A 22,736-nucleotide genomic window follows, 5' to 3' on the forward strand; every position below is an offset into this window, starting at 1 on the left:
TATGACATAGTAATGAATCCTATGTTAGAGTGTTTATGGGGTGGAGCTGACACCAATATTAATAAGCCCCCACCTCCAATTAAGGCTAGCTGGTGGAGACTTTTTTTGTTGTTGGTGTTATTTTAGAGTGAGGATATTTCTTATATGGGATCTTCACTGGATTTTTAAACAGACTGAAATGACCTCACTGAGCATGTAGGAGATGCTCTAAGGTAAAAATGGTGAGCCTTTTCCAGCCTGCATGCCAAAATAAGCATGCAACAAAAATAAGAATTTTCATATGGTATAGCAAAAAAATAACTGACTAAAATTAATTAATAGCTTTTGTTGATATAAAGTTAACAATACTTAAAAGTTTCTTAATGAGAGCTTTGTTGCTACATAATTTGTAGACACCCAGATTGTTTACTGTTAGATGTGACTGATATAATTCGTCTTCAAAAAATACTCTTTCCCCCGACAGTATAAACTATTTATGAGTGGCTGCATACTAGTACTTTCTTTTATGCATGTCACTTGTGTGCCACTGGTATTTGCCATCATCGCTGTAAGGAGCCAAATTTAATGTCAAGAAATACCTCCCTTCAGAGTTACAAACTACTCTCCTAAAAGAGCCTGCTTTAATAACATCAGAGCTCTTGAACACTCTAATTGTAGCATGAGGGCCTGCTGTAAGCGCAGCCTCTTATCATACCACTATCAAGATTTACAATTTCCCATGCTAGATGGATGTTCATTTTTAGACAGGAAAATGAATTTTTCTATTTTAGATATGGCACCCTAAGTTCACACATGGCACTGCTACATCATAATACAATCTACTTCATACCAAATTTCAATTACCCATATCAATTATTTTGAAAATATTACAATATTTTTTTTATCAATAATTTTTGTCCATCAGCATATTAACCAATAAACTGACAGTTTTGTATCAAATCCTGTAGTTTATTGGTTGATAATGCAAAAATAATAGCCAATATTAACAAATTTTTATCAAAGCTCAATTCATATCCTAAACAGTTTGGAATATTCAAATACAGAATACAACATCTAACCATCATATGTGGAATCATCAAATATAAATTTCTATAATGGATTAGTATCATGCTTTTTCTGTATAAATAAATGGCATAATCTTAATATAATGGGAATAGATGGTAGCTTTTTTTTTTTTTTTTAACATAAAAAAATTATGATTGATGAATCTGTAAATTACATGATTTCCAATTAAATAACAACAGCAGTTTACCACAACAAGGCATCTAATGAAACAAAGAGCACTACAAGTATTATATTAAGTACAGTGTATATACAGATAATTTCCAAACTAATAAATGCTAGTGTCTGTGTTATCATTATTTAAAAAATAATCTATCCTCCAAATTGTACTTCCTCAATTTGTCTTTCAGTATTGTAATAAGAAACATTATATAACACATTGATAATACAAAGGCTAAAAAAACATTCAAAATGTGTAATTTTTCTTCATCAAGAAACTGCAATATTAAAAGTTGAAAAGTGAATAATATTGCTACAGACTCAAAATGACATCACTTTAGTGTTGTACCATTTAAATTCCAATATATAACAATTAATTTTTTAACTGGCAGGCAGAGTAACACTTATGATAAATATATAGTAGTGTGCTACCTATTTATCATATGTAAATTTCAATTTAAGTGAAAGTAAAAAAATAATAATAATAAATAACAATCATCTTCATTCTGAAGAATGATTTACATATGGATCAGCAACCACATCTTGGACCCCAGGACTACACTGAAGCTTGAGCAGCTTTCAAGGACTAGAGGGTGGAATCAAAAAAATATAAAATAATTTTTCCACAGCATAACTTATTTTAAAATGCAAATAAAATTGTTACATGTCATTAAATCTTAAAATCAACTAACACAATCAGTTTCAGTAATCACAGTGAAATGCAGCATGTATTGGCTTGCATATATTTTAAATATTGGCACTTACTACCAATATTTAAAAATTTTAGTGTCAAAACTTTTAACTTAAAATCCAATAATGTGAAATTTGAACCAGCCCCCACATCATATGGAGTTTTGTACAATCTTGTCCTATTCTATAAACAGAAGGATATTATCTTAAAATGTTGAAAATATATATAGTGGTATAAAACAGTATAGCAATATATCAAAAGAATGAAGATCTTGAAGAACACCATATCACCAATGGTATAAAAGCTTTCTCAATATTGAGATTAACCATGACCAGGTGTTGTTTCTTAATGAAATCATTTCAGATGTTTGCTTCTGCTTTGATCATTACTTCTAATGTGGACTGATTCTTCTAAAACACATACTGGTTACTGTTTAGCAATTTATGATTTTGAGGCACCGTGTTGGCCAGCTGCAAACCTTTTTTTTTCCCCCAAGGCTTTCCCTAAACAGCTTCTGAGTGAAACTGGCCTACAATTTTGTGGAAAGGTACAATCCTCTCCTGGCTAGGGAAAGCTACAACAATTGATTGACACAAGGAGTATGCATAAGTATTTTCTAAAAATATTTGATAGTAGAAATTTAACAGCGAGCTTCTTCTTTTTTTTTTTTTTTTTTATGAGAACCCCAAACACGAAAGGTATCAAAACCTATAGTACTTAGAACCGTGCATGGGTTGAAGGAGAAGTATGGGGGGGGGGTGTATGCTGGAAACTTTGCTCTAGAGACTAAACATGGGCTTCACCACTTCAAGCCTCCAATATTGTTTTAACATTATGTAGTAGATTCCATCTGGAGCAACAGCATGATTGGATGTTTTATTTAGAGATTCTAAAAATTCTATTGATGTGGATGGAGGTGATACTATAGCAGTGAAGATGATTTTATGCCATTCTGGAGAGCAATTAATTTTTTTAAAGGTTGGTTTGTAAGAGGATATTGCTGATTATACTAGATGATTCAGCTAGAGAGTTTGTATTTCTGACAGTGAGGATAGCTCCTACCCTTTCCAGTTTAGTATTGAGGCTTGGGACTGAACATTGTGTTTGGATTTTCCTCCAGGCGAGTATACTGTCTATGTCTTTGTTAACAGTAGAAGGATAACTGATACAGGCATCTTTCTTTGCTTTCCTTCTTATTTAGAGAACTTGGCTTTGAGTTAATATCTTGGGGAAGTATAGTAATAATCTTAATTGGCTTTCAGTCTTTTAAAGTTAACGAGGTTACTAGTAGGGAATTTGCAAAACATATTCCAAGCTCTATTTTTTGCTGTTTAGTGTCTACACATTCCTGTTAACGGCCTCCATAGCCGAGTCAAGAGAAGAAGTGCAGTAGCACATGCTCTTTGAGTAGACTGGTGTTAGCCCCTGACTGCTAAATATGGTCAATCTGCCAACGCTCGCTGGACCAGCGTGGCAGATTATGGTCCATTTCCCTCAACATGGATGATTGAGGAGGCTTCCATCCTGCAGTGGGTTGATAATGGCTGCAGTTTACTTTACATTCCTGATTCCACCAATAACAACTGTCTTTATGTTTTTCTAGCAAAGATTTTGGTATTATACAGGTTGCAGCTTATATCGGATTGGTTAGATGTTCGGTGAAATTATCAATGGGATGGGATTGGACTACAGTGAAACTTTCCCTTTAACGGACAGCCATGGGGAACGAGAATGTGTCCGTTAGAGAGAAGTGTCCGCTAACAAGAAGTCTGAGGGAGAAAAAAAAAAGAAAGAAAGAAAAATCGTTAAACGTTTAATGTAAAATTAAATTAAAATATATACAGATTTTGAACAATATTTTTGTAAATAATATACAATTACATACACAAGAGATAAAGAAAAATCGCTAAACGTTTAATGTAAAATTAAATTAAATTATATACAGATTTTGCACAATATTTTTGTAAATAATATACATACAATTGTGCTATGCATATTATGATTTTATCTTAAGAAAAATACATACAGTAATCACTTATTTTCTTCTGCACCTTCTTCCAGCTGATAATTTTGTTTTCAACATTTGTTTGGAGTGAAGAAACCATCGAAAGTCCTTCAGTGCCTTCTTCAGCGGCAAAAAAAACATTTTTAAACGATTGATTTGTATGAACGCTTCTTCTATTTTCATCGGTGGTTCGTCATTAATATGTTCTTCGACAGAATGACCTCCTTCCATTTCTTCATCCTCATGAGGAACTTCTTGAAAAATATCGATGATAATGTCGTTGATATCTAGAGCACCATCTTCTGTAGTGAGGTTCGAGTCTATATCTTTGTAGCCAGGGTGACTTGTAGCGGAAGTATCGTACATTATCAATAGATGTTGAAGTTCTTGTTCTTCTTGGTGCTCCACATTGCTGTTCACAACTTCAATTTTTGCGTTTGAAAAGCCAGACTTTACAAAACAGTTCAGGACAGTTTGTTTTCTAATTGCATTTACTGAAGAGGAAATCCATTGAATCGCATATAAGATGCTGAGTTTCTTTGCAAGGTCACTCGCACATGTTACATCGTTCATGTTTGCAATGAGATGTCTTAAATCACGTTTTCTGTAGTGAAGTTTAAAATTTTTTATTATCCCTTGATCCAAGGGCTGACACTCTGCAGATGTGTTTGGTGGCAGTAAAACGATTTGAATGATACAATTCAATGTGCTGGTGAGATGCAGCATTATCCATGAAAAGAATAATTTTTCTGTTTTGACGAATCATGTTTTGCTTAAAGTGACTTATCCATTCGCTCATGATATCTCATGTCATCCACGCACTTTTATTAGACTTCCAGTAATCATTCAAAAGATTCAACTTTATGCCCTTGAAACAACGAGGATTTTGTGGTTTTCCTATAACAAGAGGTTGTTCAAAGTCTCCCAGCATATTTGTACACAATAGTACGGTCAAGCGTTCCTTAGAAATTTTTCTGCCCTGGCACTTTTCATTTTTTAGACTCATTATTTTTTCAGGAAGAGCTTTAAAAAACAACCCTGTTTCGTCACAGTTGTAAATATCCTTAGCTTCAAAATCACGACATAAATCTTCCAATTTGACAGTCCACTCTGTTACAACCCCAGTATCAACAGATCCACCTTCACCACTTACGGTTTTCCAAGAAATTTTACGCCAAGTTTTGAACTTGTCTAGCCATCCCACAGAAGCTTTGAACTCATTTACTCCCATAGATTTCGCAACCTCCAAAGCCTTTTCCCTAATAATAGGCCCATTAATGGGAATTTTTTTAGCACGTGTGCGACAAAACCACTCATACATAACATTGACAATTTGAAGTCCAACAGTTTTCGGGAATGATTTTTGAACCTGATCATTTACGTGTTGCCAAAATTGTTTGAGCAGTTCATTTTTTTTTCTTTAGGATGTCGCTTACCTGCGTCTTCCCAATTTTGAATTTTGCAGCGAGATTGCGAACACTATTTTTTTGCCGATCATACGTATTAATGAGTTCGATTTTATCTTTTAAAGTTAAATGTTTACGAGAAGACATTGTGCACTTCACACGACACTGAACAAAACTGAAAACTCAAACTCAAAAGACGAAAGGCCGACAAAATACTCCCCCATTGCCATTCCAGCTGATGTTTGTCCATCAACAAAACCAAAAGTAACAAAAACCATTAAACTGCAACCATCACTCTTCACTGGTATGGATATTTATGAACAGAATGACCCAAATGATGGAATTTTAGAACTCCACACGACCAATGAAATGGACACGACATGCAGCTGTTTTCCCAAGAAAGACATAACAAAAATAGATCGATAAGCAATCTTGAACTACAAAGCAGTCAGAATCAAAAACAACCCACAAAACCACATAATGGAAAGAATTCTTCAATGGAATTGTAGAGGCTTTTGGAATTAAAAGAAGATTTATAAGATCTCATCGATTGATGTGAACCAGCAGGCATATCCTTACATGAAACTCAGTCAAATCCACAAGACTGTCCTACCATTAAAAATTATACTATTTTTAGATGAGATAGGAGTACTGACTCACCAACTCATGGAAGGGTGCCAGTTCTTGTTAGAAACAATGTTCCATCCGAACATATTGCCTTTCAGAATTTTTTTGAAGTAGTGGCAGTACACATTGTAATTTGTATCACACTTACTGTTGCTCCTATATATCTCCCTCCAATTTCTTATTTTCTTCAGATGCCTAGAAAATCTAATCAATCAACTGCCATCTCCATTCTGCTTACCTGGGAATTTTAATGTTCATTACTCAATGTGGGGATATCCAACAATCAACAAGAAGGAAAAGTAATAGAATCCTTGCTTGTTGCTGTTAAACTTACCCCAGTTGAACACAGATGAGCCTGTCTGTATCCATTTTTATACAGAATCCAAGGCTGCAATAGGCCTTTCAATCTGTTTTCCTCCATATTTTCTAATGCGGAGTGGTTAATTCTCAATAAACCACTAAATAGTGATCATTTACCGATTATTTGTAGGCTCCAAACACAAGTAAATTCATTGCATTGCCCCACTACGAAATTTTATAGAGCACACTGGAATAACATGCCTCTCACATTCAGTTTGATGATGATATACAGTGAAATTTCTAACGGACACCTCTCTACAATGGACATTTTCAAATTCCCCAACTCTCCTCTATTGGTTTTAACGTGTTTTCAGATTCTGTCTAGCAGACATTCTCTGTAACGGACGTGGACAGGCAATCTGCACAGTTTCGTTTAGATTAGCACTTAATTTGATCTCCCCATAACGGACAGTGGGTGAGTCACAGTCCTTTTTCTAGGAACGTTTCTTCCACGTATTGCCTCAATCATGTGTTTATTTTCTATTTCCGATTCTCTGAATTTTATCAAGGTTTACGTCGCAGTGCTAAACCCTTTTTAAAGAATTTTAAGGCACGTGTAAAACTTCTGATGAATTCGGTGTGTGCAGGGGGGGGAGTATTTTGTCGGCCTTTCGTCTTTTGAGTTTGAGTTTTCAGTTTTGTTCAGTGTCGTGTGAAGTGCACAATGTCTTCTCGTAAACATTTAACTTTAAAAGATAAAGTCGAACTCATTAATACGTATGATCGGCAAAAAAATAGTGTTCGCAATCTCGCTGCAAAATTCAAAATCGGGAAGACGCAGGTAAGCGACATCCTAAAGAAAAAAAAATGAACTGCTCAAACAATTTTGGCAACACATAAATGATCAGGTTCAAAAATCATTCCCGAAAACTGTTGGACTTCAAATTGACAATATTATGTATGAGTGGTTTTGTCGCGCACGTGCTAAAAAAAATACCCATTAATGGGCCTATTATTAGGGAAAAGGTTTTGGAGGTTGCCAAATCTATGGGAGTAAATGAGTTCAAAACTTCTGTGGGATGGCTAGACAAGTTCAAAACTTGGCGTAAAATTTCTTGGAAAACCGTAAGTGGTGAAGGTGGATCTGTTGATACTGGGGTTGTAACAGAGTGGACTGTCAAATTGGAAGATTTATGTCGTGATTTTGAAGCTAAGGATATTTACAACTGTGACGAAACAGGGTTGTTTTTTAAAGCTCTTCCTGAAAAAATAATGAGTCTAAAAAATGAAAAGTGCCAGGGCAGAAAAATTTCTAAGGAACGCTTGACCGTACTATTGTGTACAAATATGCTGGGAGACTTTGAACAACCTCTTGTTATAGGAAAACCACAAAATCCTCGTTGTTTCAAGGGCATAAAGTTGAATCTTTTGAATGATTACTGGAAGTCTAATAAAAAAGCGTGGATGACATGAGATATCATGAGCGAATGGATAAGTCACTTTAACCAAAACATGATTCGTCAAAACAGAAAAATTATTCTTTTCATGGATAATGCTGCATCTCACCAGCACATTGAATTGTATCATTCAAATCGTTTTTCTGCAATCAAACACATCTGCAGAGTGTCAGCCCTTGGATCAAGGGATAATAAAAAATTTTAAACTTCACTACAGAAAAAGTGTTTTAAGACATCTCATTGCAAACATGAACGATGTAACATGTGCGAGTGACCTTGCAAAGAAACTCAGCATCTCTGATGCGATTCAATGGATTTCCTCCTCTTCAGTAAATGCAATTAGAAAACAAACTGTCGTGAACTGTTTTGTAAAGTCTGGCTTTTCAAATGCAAAAATTGAAGTTGTGAACAGCAATGTGGAGCACCAAGAAGAACAAGAACTTCAACATCTATTGATAATGTACGATACTTCCGCTACAAGTCACCCTGGCTACAAAGATATAGACTCGAACCTCACTACAGAAGATGGTGCTCCAGATATCAGCGACATTATCATCGATATTTTTCAAGAAGTTCCTCATGAGGATGAAGAAATGGAAAGAGGTCATTCTGTCGAAGAACATATTAACGACGAACCACCGATGAAAATAGAAGAAGCCCTCATACAAATCAATCGTTTAAAAATGTTTTTTTTTGCCGCTGATTCTCTGAATTAAATGTGGTTTTGTGGGTTGTTTATTTGGTTTTGTGGGTTGTTTTTTGAAAACTGGAACTATTAATGAGTTTGACTTTATCTTTTAAAGTTAAATGTTTACGAGAAGACACTGTGCACTTCACACGACACTGAACAAAACTGAAAACTCAAACTCAAGAGACGAAAGGCCGACAAAATACTCCCCCCTCCCTGCACACACCGAATTCATCAGAAGTTTTACACGTGCCTTAAAATTCTTGAAAAAGGGTTTAGCACTGCGACGTAAACCTTGATAAAATTCAGAGAATCGGAAATAGAAAATAAACACATGATTGAGGCAATACGTGGAAGAAACGTTCCTAGAAAAAGGACTGTGAGCTCACCCACTGTCCGTTATGGGGAGATCAAATTAAGTGCTAATCTTTGCAAAAGATTAGCACTTAATTTGATTAAGTGCTAATCTTTATCTAAACGAAACAGTGCAGATTGCCTGTCCGCATCCGTTACAGAGAATGTCCGCTAGACAGAAGCTGAAAACACGTTAAAACCAATAGAGGAGAGTTGGGGAATTTGAAAATGTCCGTTGTAGAGAGATGTCCGTTAAAGAGAGGTGTCCGTTAGAAATTTCACTGTATATCATCATCAAACTGAATGTGAGAGGCATGTTATTCCAGTGTGCTCTATAAAATTTCGTAGTGGGGCAATGCAATGAATTTACTTATGTTTGGAGCCTACAAATAATCGGTAAATGATCACTATTTAGTGGTTTATCGAGAATTAACCACTCCGCATTAGAAAATATGGAGGAAAACAGATTGAAAGGCCTATTGCAGCCTTGGATCCTGCATAAAAATGGATACAGACAGGCTCATCTGTGTTCAACTGGGGTAAGTTTAACAGCAACAAGCAAGGATTCTATTACTTTTCCTTCTTGTTGATTGTTGGATATCCCCACATTGAGTAATGAACATTAAAATTCCCAGGTAAGCAGAATGGAGATGGCAGTTGATTGATTAGATTTTCTAGGCATCTGAGGAAAATAAGAAATTGGAGGGAGATATATAGGAGCAACAGTAAGTGTGATACAAATTACAATGTGTACTGCCACTACTTCAAAAAAATTCTGAAAGGCAATATGTTCGGATGGAACATTGTTTCTAACAAGAACTGGCACCCTTCCATGAGTTGGTAAGTCAGTACTCCTATCTCATCTAAAAATAGTATAATTTTTAATGGTAGGACAGTCGTGTGGATTTGACTGAGTTTCATGTAAGGATATGCCTGCTGGTTCAAATCAATCGATGAGATCTTATAAATCTTCTTTTAATTCCAAAAGCCTCTACAATTCCATTGAAGAATTCTTTCCATTATGTGGTTTTGTGGGTTGTTTTTGATTCTGACTGCTTTGTAGTTCAAGATTGCTTATCGATCTATTTTTGTTATGTCTTTCTTGGGAAAACAGCTGCATGTCGTGTCCATTTCATTGGTCGTGTGGAGTTCTAAAATTCCATCATTTGGGTCATTCTGTTCATAAATATCCATACCAGTGAAGAGTGATGGTTGCAGTTTAATGGTTTTTGTTACTTTTGGTTTTGTTGATGGACAAACATCAGCTGGAATGGCAATTAGTGTATTACTGGTTTGTAAGTTGATTATCTCGACATTGTTTGGATGTAGAGAGCAAGGAAAGTGCCCAGTTATCGATGGACAGTGCTTTTTTTGTAGAAAAATAGGTGCCGGTACTCGTTTTTTTTGCTATCGGGAAAAATTGAAAATTAAAAGGATATGAAAAGTACGCTTAAAAGTTTTTTTTCCCCTGATATTGTTACTTTTGTAGTAATGTTTTTGGAATAAGAACAGCAAATTTAGTATATTAACACAGTTTATTAAGCATAAATTTATTATTCAAGTATATAAAAAAATAAGTAAAATATGAGTAAAATAAGTAAATAAATCAGTCAACTACTGAGTGCCGGGCACTCAGGATGAAGGTTCCGTAGTCACGAATGGTTGTTAGTGTAGTATTTCAAATAGAGAGCTTTACGGTAACTGAAAAATGTTTCTAGTACCCTGGCTTGGCCTAAAACTGAGGAACTCACAAAAACGTTGTCTTTTTGAGTCTTTGCAGTTGTTGTTGTTGTGAATGACAAGGGTGGGAGAAGCGACTCAGACTTCTTCCTGTGGAAGTGAGTAAAGTCTTGGGGGGAAAGCTACTGGCAGGTGAGGGCCGTGCAAGACTCCATGCAGGTGCCTCCCTACCACTGCAGCCTCAACACTGGCTCTCTAAGTACCTGCTTGCCGGGACAACTCCAGCTTTGAAAACTGTTAAAAAATACTTCTCATCGTAAAATTTATAAATGTCCTTTATAAAATTATTAACTAACTATTTAGCAACCTTTTTGTCACCAAAAGGAGAGTTGCTTAATACAAAGATGCACGCTATCGAAGTACAATAAAAATTTTTTTTTTTTTTTTTAATTTTAACACAAAGTAAATAATAGATTTCAATCGGAATCGTTTTCCCTCGATAAACATCGAACAACGCATAGCTAATGTGATTTTTAAATTTTTAGCTCCATTAGCGACGGAAATAGAGATGAAGGGGGACACGAAAATCACTCACATTTTCCTGTCTGGCGCCGATATTTTTAATTTTAAAAATATTTTAAACCTACTCCTTAAGCTCTTTCCAATGGTATATAATAAGCTATAGGTTGTCAACAACATTTTTGTTTTCCCCCCGCCCACATTTTATGCCCCATTTCTCAGACAAATTTTTTTCCACAACAATCAATGATTTTATGTTAGCCCACATGATATACATATCCATGTAAAATTTCAAGTCAATAGGTTGAGTGGTTCTAGAGATACAATGCTGTGACAGACGGATGGACAGACAGACAGACAATCGAGTGACATTATAAGGGTCCTTCGTTAGACTACAGCCCCTAATAAGTAAAAATAAATAACATAAGTAAAAATAATTTCATAATAAAGTTTTTGTAGAATATTCCAAATTTTTATTAAGTTCTCATCCAACACCCTATACCAACTTCTTTTCTTCCTCTTTGTGTGTCCCTTGCTGACGTTTCCAGAGCAGCCACGATGCGGCATATTTTGCTGGACAGAAGCGGGTGAACGGTGGGCCTACAATTTTAAGAAACAGTAGTGAAGAAACTGTTTTTTGTCATCAAAGAAGCTCTGGTTGGGCTGACAATCAGATTCATTTGTGAACATCCTCGCTCACATTCACTCGATGAAATTGGTATCCTACTCAGAGTGTCCATCAAATGCTTCAATTCTTCCGAAATTATCTTTTCAATTAGATATTTGCAAAATCCACTAATTGTATCTCTTTCATTTAACTGTAACCTAATTGACAATTTTCTAACTTAATTTTCACCAAATGCCATCATTTCACATTTAGAAGGTTTAATACCTTCATTTTCGTTCTCTCGTCATCGGTATTGTCACTAGTTCTTAAATTTGATTTTTTTTTTTTTTTTTAACTAAAACTTTTTTAAACTAAAGGTCGGTGTCATTCGGATATTCAGGTACTGTGGCCATGTAAACAGAGATGGGGAAAATTTACGGAAAAATGTGGATAGCGCACTTTCGCGAAAAAAACAGATAATTATTTATCGGGGTAAAAAAAAATCACTCCCTCCTAATTCTCAAACGGGACACTCACAGTTGATTCATAGCGGTGTCCAACCTATGGCCCACCAGGAAATTGAACTAAAACAGCAATTTAAATTTTGTTAATTATCAAAAATATTCTCTCATTAAATTTTCGAATATTTTCAATTTTACTTTTACATGCAACAAGATATGGAAAAAAGGAACACACTAAAGAAATCTAACTTCGAATTTTTTTTTTTTAATATGGCCCCTGTACAGGAAAAGTTTGGACACCACTGCAGTACACTGGGAATACCCCTTGATCTGTTCACTGCTGACCAGCGTGACTTCTCCGTATGTGGGACAGGTGGTCGGATAGGTTTTACCAGGTACCACTAAGTTGTAGAATGGTAATCCCTTTAGCCCTCTTAATTCGCGCAGCAGCACTAATTGCCTAAATTGGCTGAAGGCCAGAAATGCAAACAGTGTGTACCGAGTATATTCTCTCCTAATCCGTTCGCTATATGAAAATTTTCTCGCTCAACGGAAAATATTTTAAATGTAACTTCCAAGCGGAATTCAAAATAATTCGCTATAAAAGGACTTTGTTAAACAGAAGTCCGACTGAGTAATTTAGAATTATAAAAATGGTTATACAGTTTTATATTGAAAATATCTTAACAATAGACAGTGAAAAATGCAAATTTAGTTAAATAATTTTAAGCTTATTTGAATAGCAAATTTACAGAATATTACAAATTTCGAAGTGCATTACATCTAAATGTCACACATCACTGTTAATAAAGGTGCCGGTACGCCATACCATTGCGTACCGTCCCAAAAAAAAAAAAAAAAAAAAAAAAGCACTTGCAATGGATATATTTGAAGGAACTGATACACCTGTCTGAATACCTACTGACTGAAAATGTTGAGCAGCTGTAGCATATATACACTTGGGGTCTGTTTTTATTATTTGTGTTCTCAACTCTAAGTATGTGACTTTGTTCTCCACTTTACATTTCTGGATTTTTTCCCTTGCTTCCATAGTTCACATGTTTTGAAGAACACCAGGTGGTTACCTTTACAATTTGGGCAATGGGGAGTGCTAATGGTGCAGTCAGATTGGTTGTGCTCCTTTCATCCACAATTAGGACATACTGCCTCACCTCAATGTGCAGTTTGGTAGTGTCCATATTTTTGGCACATAGCAACTGATGGGGTTTAAAAAGTAAGGTCAGACAGAGCAGTGGAGAAGTTAGGGGAGCTAAAAGTGAGAATTATGCTCCTTGTCAGGACAAGACTTTTCAAGTCATGATTCTTCTTGCTTGGATGACTCTTTGTTCACATAGCTCTTGGACAATTTCTTCGTCTGATACAGTTAATAAGTCCCTTTGAGGAGTTTACAGTGACATTGGGAGTAATCTTTACTGGGTGTCTCCCAAAAGGTAGTCAGCTTTAACAGCTTTGCAGAAAGTTGGGATTGAATGGTCTCTACCAGAAGATCACCAGATTGGAGTTGCCTTACTTATTTCAGTGAACTTACAGCAGACTCAATACATTTCTACACAAGGAAGGGAGATAATTTACTCAGAGGCTGATCTGATAAAAAGTGCAATTGAGCAATGATGGTATCTTTCCGTGAGAGGTTGTTTTCAGCCTCTTGGGTTGAGAAAAGTTATTTTCCGTATCACTTGTTTCTTGAGTTCAATGTCTCTAAAGGTGGAAACATACTGTTATCCATCTTTGCTCCTTTCAGCCCTGGAAGAGTGGATTTCTCCTCACTGGTTTCCAACCGTGCCACGGGGATGTAGGATGCCGTTGTTGTTGTTTAGTTTTTAGGAGCATTAGCAACTAAGGCCATATTGCTCCGGGATATGCGGTGGTCATTCCCTGACCTTTCCGCCTCCTCCGTATTTGGTGGTGACGGGCTCGAACATGGGGATGTAGGAGCAGTGCTGCTTGAGTAATCAAGCTGCAAAAAAGTTTGTGAGTTAGTTTAAAGGAAAAAAGAAAGGTGATTTTCCTTCTTGAAATTTATTTACATTTCATAAGACTAAGTTTACTATTAATTAATGTGAATATAAGAAAACTTTTATAACTGAAAAAAACTATCTTCGAGGAAAACACTCTAGAAATCACTCAAATAATTGCTTGATCACTATAACACTTGGCACCTGGGACCATTCAATTATGAACATGTGCTGTGCCTTGGAACATGATGAGCTGCCTTCACTGTAAATAAAACACTATTGGCTAGTAACTCAAAATTAACATATAACAAAAAAAAAAAAAAAAAACTGCTCGATTTTTGAAGATGACTAGCGTTGTTCTGTAACATTTAAGATCACTCTGTATATTATATTATCTATATATATAAAAGAATATTTTGCTTTTTCACGTACACACTTTTTGCTTTCCGCAAGGTGGGGGGCTAACTGCTATTGCATCATACTACAACAAAGTGATTGACAGATCTGTCTCAAAGACACTTTTACTAACTCTTAATTTTTTACAGTCTTTAAATTTTTCTGTATATAAAAGAATATTTACAGTGCTTTTAATTTTTGAATTCTACAGGTCTCAAAGGCAATGATTCAATTTTTTCAAATGTTTCTTCAGCTATTAGCAATGCTGAGGAATTTATTGTAGCTTAAACACAGAGCGTACAGATAAAGCAGAAATATATGAGCTTTCGGCTATATGGTAGCCTTCGTCAGAATTAAAATACATGAATGGCAGTTGGAATGAAGATGTGCACTGCCAGGTGCGAGACGCGAGGTTTAATTGTTTGTTGACGTCTGTGGCTGTGACGCATGATGACGTGGCCAGCGCTTGTCCAATGACAGAACTACTGACTCTGTGATCGGGTTGACTTGGTAACCACTGTTCCTGTTTAAGGATTTATCCGAAGATTTTATATTTAATGATTCCAACCAGGTACGCTTTAGGTAATGGTGGGATCTGTCTACCACCACGACATCGCGGTGTGGGTCGATGTCGTGGTGGGTTGTCCAGACATGTTCGGCGATAGCTGAGTGTTCTATATCCGCTAAACGGATCGCTCTTTTGTGCTCCGAGAGACGTTTCTCGAGTCGACGTCCAGTCTCTCCGAAGTAGCAGCTAGTGCAGTCACGGCAAGAGATGCGGTAGACTAAACCGCTCTGCAGAAGGGTGGGGACAGGTGTTTTCACGTTGGAAATGAAAGAACGCAGTTTCCTGCCTGGGAGCTGGATGCACTTTATTCCGTGCGTTCTCAGGATTCTGCCGATCTGTTGTGACAGGTTGGGGTAGTATGGGATGAATGCCCTTGTGGATGGCTCGTCACTGTTGGTGTTGTAGCTGGTCGTCACGATGTCACGTGTCTGTAGATCACACCTGTCGAGGACGTCAATGGGGTAGCCACACCTCGTAAGGTCTACTTTGACCCTAGTGACCTCTTTGCGTCTTTCATCAGCGGAGCTGGAGTGTGTCCAGGCGCGAGTAAGCAAGGTTCGGGCCGTGGAGAGGAGGTGGCCTCGCGCGTGTGCTGACCGGAAGTTGGTAAACTGGCCAGCACACATGGGCTTACGCACCTGGCAGTGCACATCTTCATTCCAACTGCCATTCATGTATTTTAATTCTGACGAAGGCTACCATATAGCCGAAAGCTCATATATTTCTGCTTTATCTGTACGCTCTGTGTTTAAGCTACAATAAATTCCTCAATGAATCCAGAGTGCGTAGGCCTGTTTCGTTATATTAGCAATGCTGTTAATAATGGCAGTAATAGAAAAGAGAAAGATCGTATCAGAAAGGCTGAGAAGAAAAAAGAAAAGATCTTGAGTATGAAGCAGCACTTAAAAATCCTGATATTGAAGAAAACAAATGATTATTGAAAAATAGGAAAATAATAAGTTAAAGGCTTCAAAATTAAGAAAGGAAAGATAAGAAAAATGAAAGACTACTTTGATATCACAAGATTACGTGTAGTACAAATAAGGAAGAAATGTTTCGTTTGTGAACATGTCACAGGTGATAGAGCTGGATCGAAAGCATATATTCCATGGATTCGTATGTATTCAAACGAAGGGGAATAACTTCATTTTTCAACAAACAAAGTTTCCTGAGAAATAGGCTTTTAGCATGACAATAAACAAAAGTCAAGGTCAAGCAGTATCTAAGGTTGGTGTTGACTTAACATCACCATGTTTTTCGCATGGACAATTGAAGGCAGCTAAAAATCTTTGTATTAATGGAAAACAAATCAAAAATGTTGGAGAGTTTTATATTTTAAAAAAATTAAAATATAAAAACGTATAATTCAGGTTCATGTGGCACATGGCAGAAGAGAGCAAAGTGGCTTTCTGACTTGTTTATATAAATATTGAAAAGAAAAAAAAAAAAAAAAAAACACTTATACACATCCAACAGCACATAAATACTATTAGTCACTTCCTTCCCTTTTAAAGTTTAAAATACCATTAAGGGTGAGAAATTTCGAAACTGCATATGCACACATATTTCTGTTTATATATTATATAAACATAAACACACACACACACTCTTCCATTCTCAAGTCTGTAAAACTTGTAAAAGGGAAGAATTTTATTGAAATGAAAAAATTATAATTCCTCAGAGCGGTTAATACTAGAATATACATATAGAGAACGGTTAGTATACAAAAGAGCTTTCAGCTGGGTAGACAGCCTTCTTCAGTTAAACATTAAAGGGAAGAATTTTGGAACTGTACCAACCAAGTGATCCCACAGAATTAGAACAAAAACTGTGTTACAGTTTTTGTTCTAATAATAATAAAAACTGATATATCCTTCCCACATATAATCCCAAGTAAACAATAACTGTTCACCTATAAAACTGCTCAAGTAAAACTGTGTCTATATTTCAGAAGGTGCTGAAACTTTCATCCATTAAACTTGATGGAACACTCAATTGCAATCAATAATTTGGAGTAGCACCTATAAAGTTAAAAGCAACAACCAGGTAAAAAAATAATAATAATAAATAAATAAAAATAAAAAAAGTGCAAATGAGCAAATGAAAAATATTATACACAAAACCAGGACCTAAGAAATAAAAATTTTAAAAAATAAAATAAATAAAATAAAAGTAATCAAATTTCAAACCATACTGTTCATATTCTCTGAAAAATTCATATTGTGGTATCCAATCAAATTTTTTGAAAAAATTCAAAAAAATATTAAAAATAAAACAACTGAAAACACTTACATTAGAAATACTAACTCCAGTCAGCTGAGTTACAACCTGAGGAACTTTTGAAATAATATCCAGTACTTCTCCAGTCAGTCTACTGGCTCCTACCTCCCCCTTTCCAGACGAGACCATTACAACTTTTCTACATTGGGATAAGGGAGCAGCCACTTCAGCCGCTATCTGCAATAAATCCCAAGTTTTTTAAAAAATATATTTTCAAGTGTTAAAGAAATTTTAATAAATGTGAATTTAAGTACAGAAATTAACTATTCTATTCCTTTTTATTTTTCGGTGCATGTGAACAAGACACCTTTTTACATAATTTCAGTAGTTTTTTAAGTGTTCAACTAAGTTGAATATAAAAATATTCAACTTAAATCATACTTAAGTATTCAACTTTATATTATAAAAATTTAAAGGGATAAATGAAGAAGAAGAGTTGGCTTTCTAAGTTTGAAGTTGGAGAATAAATGGATGCTGAGTGGTTGTGGCACATTTCAGACTCTTAAGAAGGGAGAGTGGGAATTAAAAATAATAATGCAGAAAAGCAGTGTAAGTATTTATAGAAAAGGCACACAGAAGAAACAGAACATCTTTGAAACAGAGCGGAGAGATTTTGTAAGAGATGGGTCATTAATTAATCTGACTGTCCACTTTTGAATGGAGTCTAGAAACCTGAGAGGTTTTAGGTGCATCACTCCAAATGTGGGAACAATATTCCATGGCAGGGGGGGGGGAGAAGAGATTTGTACAGAGTGAATAGTTGTTCAAAAGTAATACTGAGATTGAAAGAAAAACTTACTCTTTCTTATATACATAGGGAAGCAATATTTGTGATGTGCTTATTCCAAGAGAGAGAGAGAGAGAGAGAGAGAGAGAGAGATAAGAAGTTGTAGCAATCCCTAATGGAGATATGTGATCTTGTCCAGAAATGTCATCGAAGATATTGTAGCAGTAGATTCCATTGAAAGATGCTGGACTGAGATTTACAAGGACTGAAAATATCTGGGTGGATATTGAAGTTGAGACAAGGATTTTCAGGATAAGGTTTCCAGTCAGTGGAAGTAGGTCATTAATATAAAAGCAGAAAAAGGGTGAGAAAAAGAACTGAATCTTCGGGAATGCCACCATTAGAAGAGAAGCAGAAAGACAGAGAGTCATCTACCAAAATGAGCAGTGAGTGGTCAGAGAGAAAATTGGATTCTCAGTTACAACAACCAATCAGCAGTCCATAATATAGAAGCTTCTTTAGAAAATTTTTATAACAAATGCATTCAAAAGCCATAGAAATACCAAGACCATTTGTGTTTCACCAAAATTTTTCAAAGAATATGTCCATAGACAGGTAACATAAGCCAATATATTACTAGTGGATCAGCATTGATGGAATCCATATTGGTGATCATCGATCAGATGAAAGTAAAGACTGTTTAGGAATTGGCAGTTAATGGATTTCTCCATTACGTTGGAAAGAGTAGAGGTAAGTGCAATGGAAGATTGGATAGGAGGGTTTTGACACACTTTTTTTTAGGAAATGCCTGGATATGAACAAATTTCCCAGCAGAAGGAAAAACATCACTGGAATAAGAAAGTCTGAAAAGGTAACAGAGAAAAGGAGCAAGCTCAGGAGTATAACCTTTTGAGAACAAGTGTAGAAACAATGTCAGGAATGGGAGCTTTCTTGGCATTGAGAATTTTCAAAATTCTTCTGACATCTTTTTGTTGAAAGATCACAGGAGGCATTGAGTGGAGTGTACTGGGAATGTTAGGGGTGGTTCACCAAGAGTTAGAAGAAATGTAGGGTGCTAGTAAGTTGGCTTTATCTTTAGCAATAGAATCATCAGGTTTAACAAAGGTGGGAGTATGGATGGCCAAAAGTTGTGGCCAACAGCTTTGACAAGGGATCAGAACACTTGACTACCATTCAGACAAAAATAAAGCTTTCTATGTTTAATTTGTTAACAATCAAGTTTTGGACTGATTAATAACTTTTTCAAATGTTATAAGCATTAGTGTAAGCAGAAAATGAACTTGCAGATTTGGTTACGGGCCAACTGTGACATGATATATTCTTAGTTGGAAGAAGTTTAAGCATATTTATTAGAAAAACAAATGTTTGGATAAAATATGACACTTTAAGGTGGAGTGCAGAATAAAGGATTTTATCCCACCAAAAACACAATTTGAGCAAACAATGACATCAGAAGATAATCACATAATCATCGATAATTACACAATCCGAGCAAACATTGACTAATCAAAGATTTAAAACAGTAATCCAACCATGGAAGAGAAGAATAGAAATCTTGTAGATCATCCCATTTCATTTTTACATAATTAGATAGTATGAATCAGAGCTGTACTACTCAATATGTTCTACGTTGATAATAATATTAGTAAAATAATAAGAGGAGTTTACCTCAATACAGTGCGTAGAACACTTCCGTATGATACCCTCCAGAAATTAAAACGTAAAAAACGGAAAAAAATCGACAACTTACCGGTACATTAGAGTAAAATATAAATAATTAAATAATCAATTTAACACAATTCAAATCAATTTAAAACAATTAAAAATCAAATTAACGCAATTAAAAGAATCTAATGAAAATATTCAAAAAAAAGATAGGAAGGAAAATCGTTTTGAATATTTTCGTTAGATTCTTTTAATTGCGTTAATTTGATTTTTAATTGTTTTAAATTGATTTGAATTGTGTTAAATTGATTATTTAATTATTTATATTTTACTCTAATGTACCGGTAAGTTGTTGATTTTTCCGTTTTAATTTCTGGAGGGTATCATACGGAAGTGTTCTACGCACCATATTGAGGTAAACTCCTCTTATTATTTTACTAATATTTTTACATAATATCAAACAACATGAGGCTAAGAATGATCACGAGAGAAAGTTCCATTGGATAAAAGACCCTCACCAAGTTGTGATCTGAGGTGACTAGCTGAGCACTTACTTTGACAGTATATGCTGAGGGGTTGTTTGCAAGAAAAATATCAAGAGTAGTATGTATGTATGTATGTTGTTAGGTTTGTCTGGTATTCTGGTAGGCAAATGAACAATCTGTGAATGGTCATTAGTAAATACAACACCTCAGAATTTCAAACAGCTGGGTTTGTGAGACAAGAAAACTGAGATCAACTGGAGTCAGGAAAATTTAAATTGCCAGTGAAAATTAACTCTGTTAGGAAAGTTGGACTATAGAAAGTCGAATTTCAAAGAAAGGACATCAAAGAGTTCCAACCGATTAATGAAGATTGGAAGAAAGACAGATGCAACAGATAAATTTAAAAGAATGGGATAAAAAGAAATGAAGGAAGAGAAGATCGAAAAGATGTCTTTGAAAAGGAATATCAGAGCAGACATACGTAAACGTACCACCTTTGAAGCAAAAATAATCGTACTGTGAATAATTAGGACAACTGATATGGGCAATGGTTGAGACAACCAATAACTGAGACTTCACAGTCCGTAAATGGAAATGGATATCACCAGGATTGGAAATGAGATCACGTATATTTGTGAAATGAATAAGGATGTGTTTGGGAAGTTTAGATTTTTCTGGAGATAAGTCTGTTCTATTAGTCTGATATTAGTTCTATTAGTTTGGCTGAGGATACAGCAATATTATCAAAATTGGATTCCTAAAGGTAATGTAGGTGTTTTTAGACCCAGATCGGTTGTATAACAATTATTTCTCATGTACAACAATTGGGGTTTGCTGACGAGCCTAGTGGGGACCAGACAGGTTCAAATCCGCTAAGTGAACTTTTTTATTTATCAATTTGAAATTATTGTTGATGTATAACTTTTGATTTAAATTTAGTAGTATAGTTTTTTAGTGATTTGCTGGTTACACTGGTGCATTTATTTTTTATTCGGCCTTGTAATTGTGTAGAAAACCACAGTCGATTTCTGCCGGCATTGTATCGATAGTAGCATTCGAATCTACCGCCACTGTTTTCTTATCGATACAGCAAATACTGGTAGTTTCTACATAACTTGTAGCAGTCTCATCAGTATCAGCAGAGGATTATAAATCAAATTATAGCACTACTTATGTGATTTAATAATTGAACTTGTCGTGTAGATCGTAATGTAGGACAGCAATATTCGTAGAGCTTTTAGAATCGGTGATTTGGCATATATAGCTAGTGGAGAGTTCGAACCACGTGGGTAGCAATAGATAGTTAAATTTATTATCTATTATAACTACTTAGATTTTACAAACGTAATTTTTAACAAAATACATATAACGACTTATATTTTACAAACGTAAAATTATAAATTAGCATTAGCAGAGGCATACGATGCAAGAAAGCAAGCTTATGCAGCATCAGCCAAAAAAAAACACACCCGCTCCCATTTCACCTTTTGTTCCAAATACCTGTACAGCTTAACCTTAAATTTATTTAGGCTATCAACTTCCACAACAAAGGATGGAAGTCTGTTCCACCAACCAACTACCTGCTGGCTAAAGGCAAACTTCAGCACATCTATCCTACATCTGTCTTTCCTCAATTTGAATTTATGCCCTCTCAGGTGATTATTCTGAGCAAGAGGAAGAATCCCAACAGCATTGAGCTTGCTCAAACCATTCAAGACTTTATACACCTCAATCAGATCACCTCGCACATGCCTAGTCTCCAGACAGTATAATTTGCAAAATTTAAGCCTTTCTTCATAAGAGCAAACTTTTGTTCCATTCACTAATCTTGTTGCCCTTCTCTGTATTCGTTCCAACAGCTCTACATCCTTCTTAAAATGAGGCCTCTGGACCTGTATACAGTACTCAAGGTGTGGCCTGACCATTGCCTTATACAAGGAGATAATCACCTCCTTATCCCTGCTAGAAAAATTCCTGTATATCATTGACACTATGAAGCTACTCTTTCCGCCCATCTGCACTGCTCAAAAAACTTCATATCTGCCTGCACAATTACCCCCAGGTCCTTATCGTTCTCTACCACTGTCAGTGTAGTACCACAGAGTTGATACGTCACTCTGGAGTTACTGCTTCCCATATGTAGTACTTTACATTTGTCAATGTTAAATTTCATTTGCCACCTCTCAGCCAATCTGCTCAACTTTTCTAGATCCTGTTGCAGCAGCATACTGTCATTAGTGTCCTTAACAACCCTGCCAACCTTTGTATTGTCTACAAACTCGGACATTAAGCTTAATATACCAAGTTCGAATAGCAAAGCCTGATATACCATCATCAATATCATTTATAAATACAGAAAACAACAATGGACTCAACACTGAACCCTGAGGGACTCCACTAACAACATTAGTCCACGATCAGTGTCCACTGATTAGAACTCTGTCTTCTCCCACTCAACCGTCCCTTTATCCATAGCAGCAATTTGTCTCCAATTCCACACTGCTCCAATTTGTGCAGCAGTCTTCCATATGCAACAGTATCAAAAGCCTTTCTAAGATCCAAATCTTTCTAAGATAAAAACATATAATATCAAAGTTATTCC

The 22,736-nt window shown here is 35.6% G+C and overlaps 1 protein-coding gene across 1 annotated transcript in view; it reads right to left on the reverse strand.

Annotated features, from left to right (window-relative positions):
• Positions 1-1,709: 1,709 nt before the first annotated feature.
• LOC150080870 (flotillin-1-like) overlaps positions 1,710-22,736 on the reverse strand; it is a 321,558-nt gene continuing 300,531 nt past the window's right edge. The window contains exons 11-12 of the mRNA XM_090380967.1: positions 17,249-17,413; positions 1,710-1,807 (exon numbers count right to left, since the gene is read on the reverse strand). Of these exons, the coding sequence (XP_090237093.1) occupies positions 1,778-1,807; positions 17,249-17,413 (195 nt within the window). The 3' untranslated portion in view covers positions 1,710-1,777. The remainder of the gene's footprint in view (positions 1,808-17,248; positions 17,414-22,736) is intronic.

Source organism: Mastigoproctus giganteus, chromosome 9, assembly GCF_048544385.1.
Source record: "Mastigoproctus giganteus isolate SK-2022 chromosome 9, ASM4854438v1, whole genome shotgun sequence".
NCBI lineage: Eukaryota > Metazoa > Arthropoda > Arachnida > Uropygi > Thelyphonidae > Mastigoproctus > Mastigoproctus giganteus.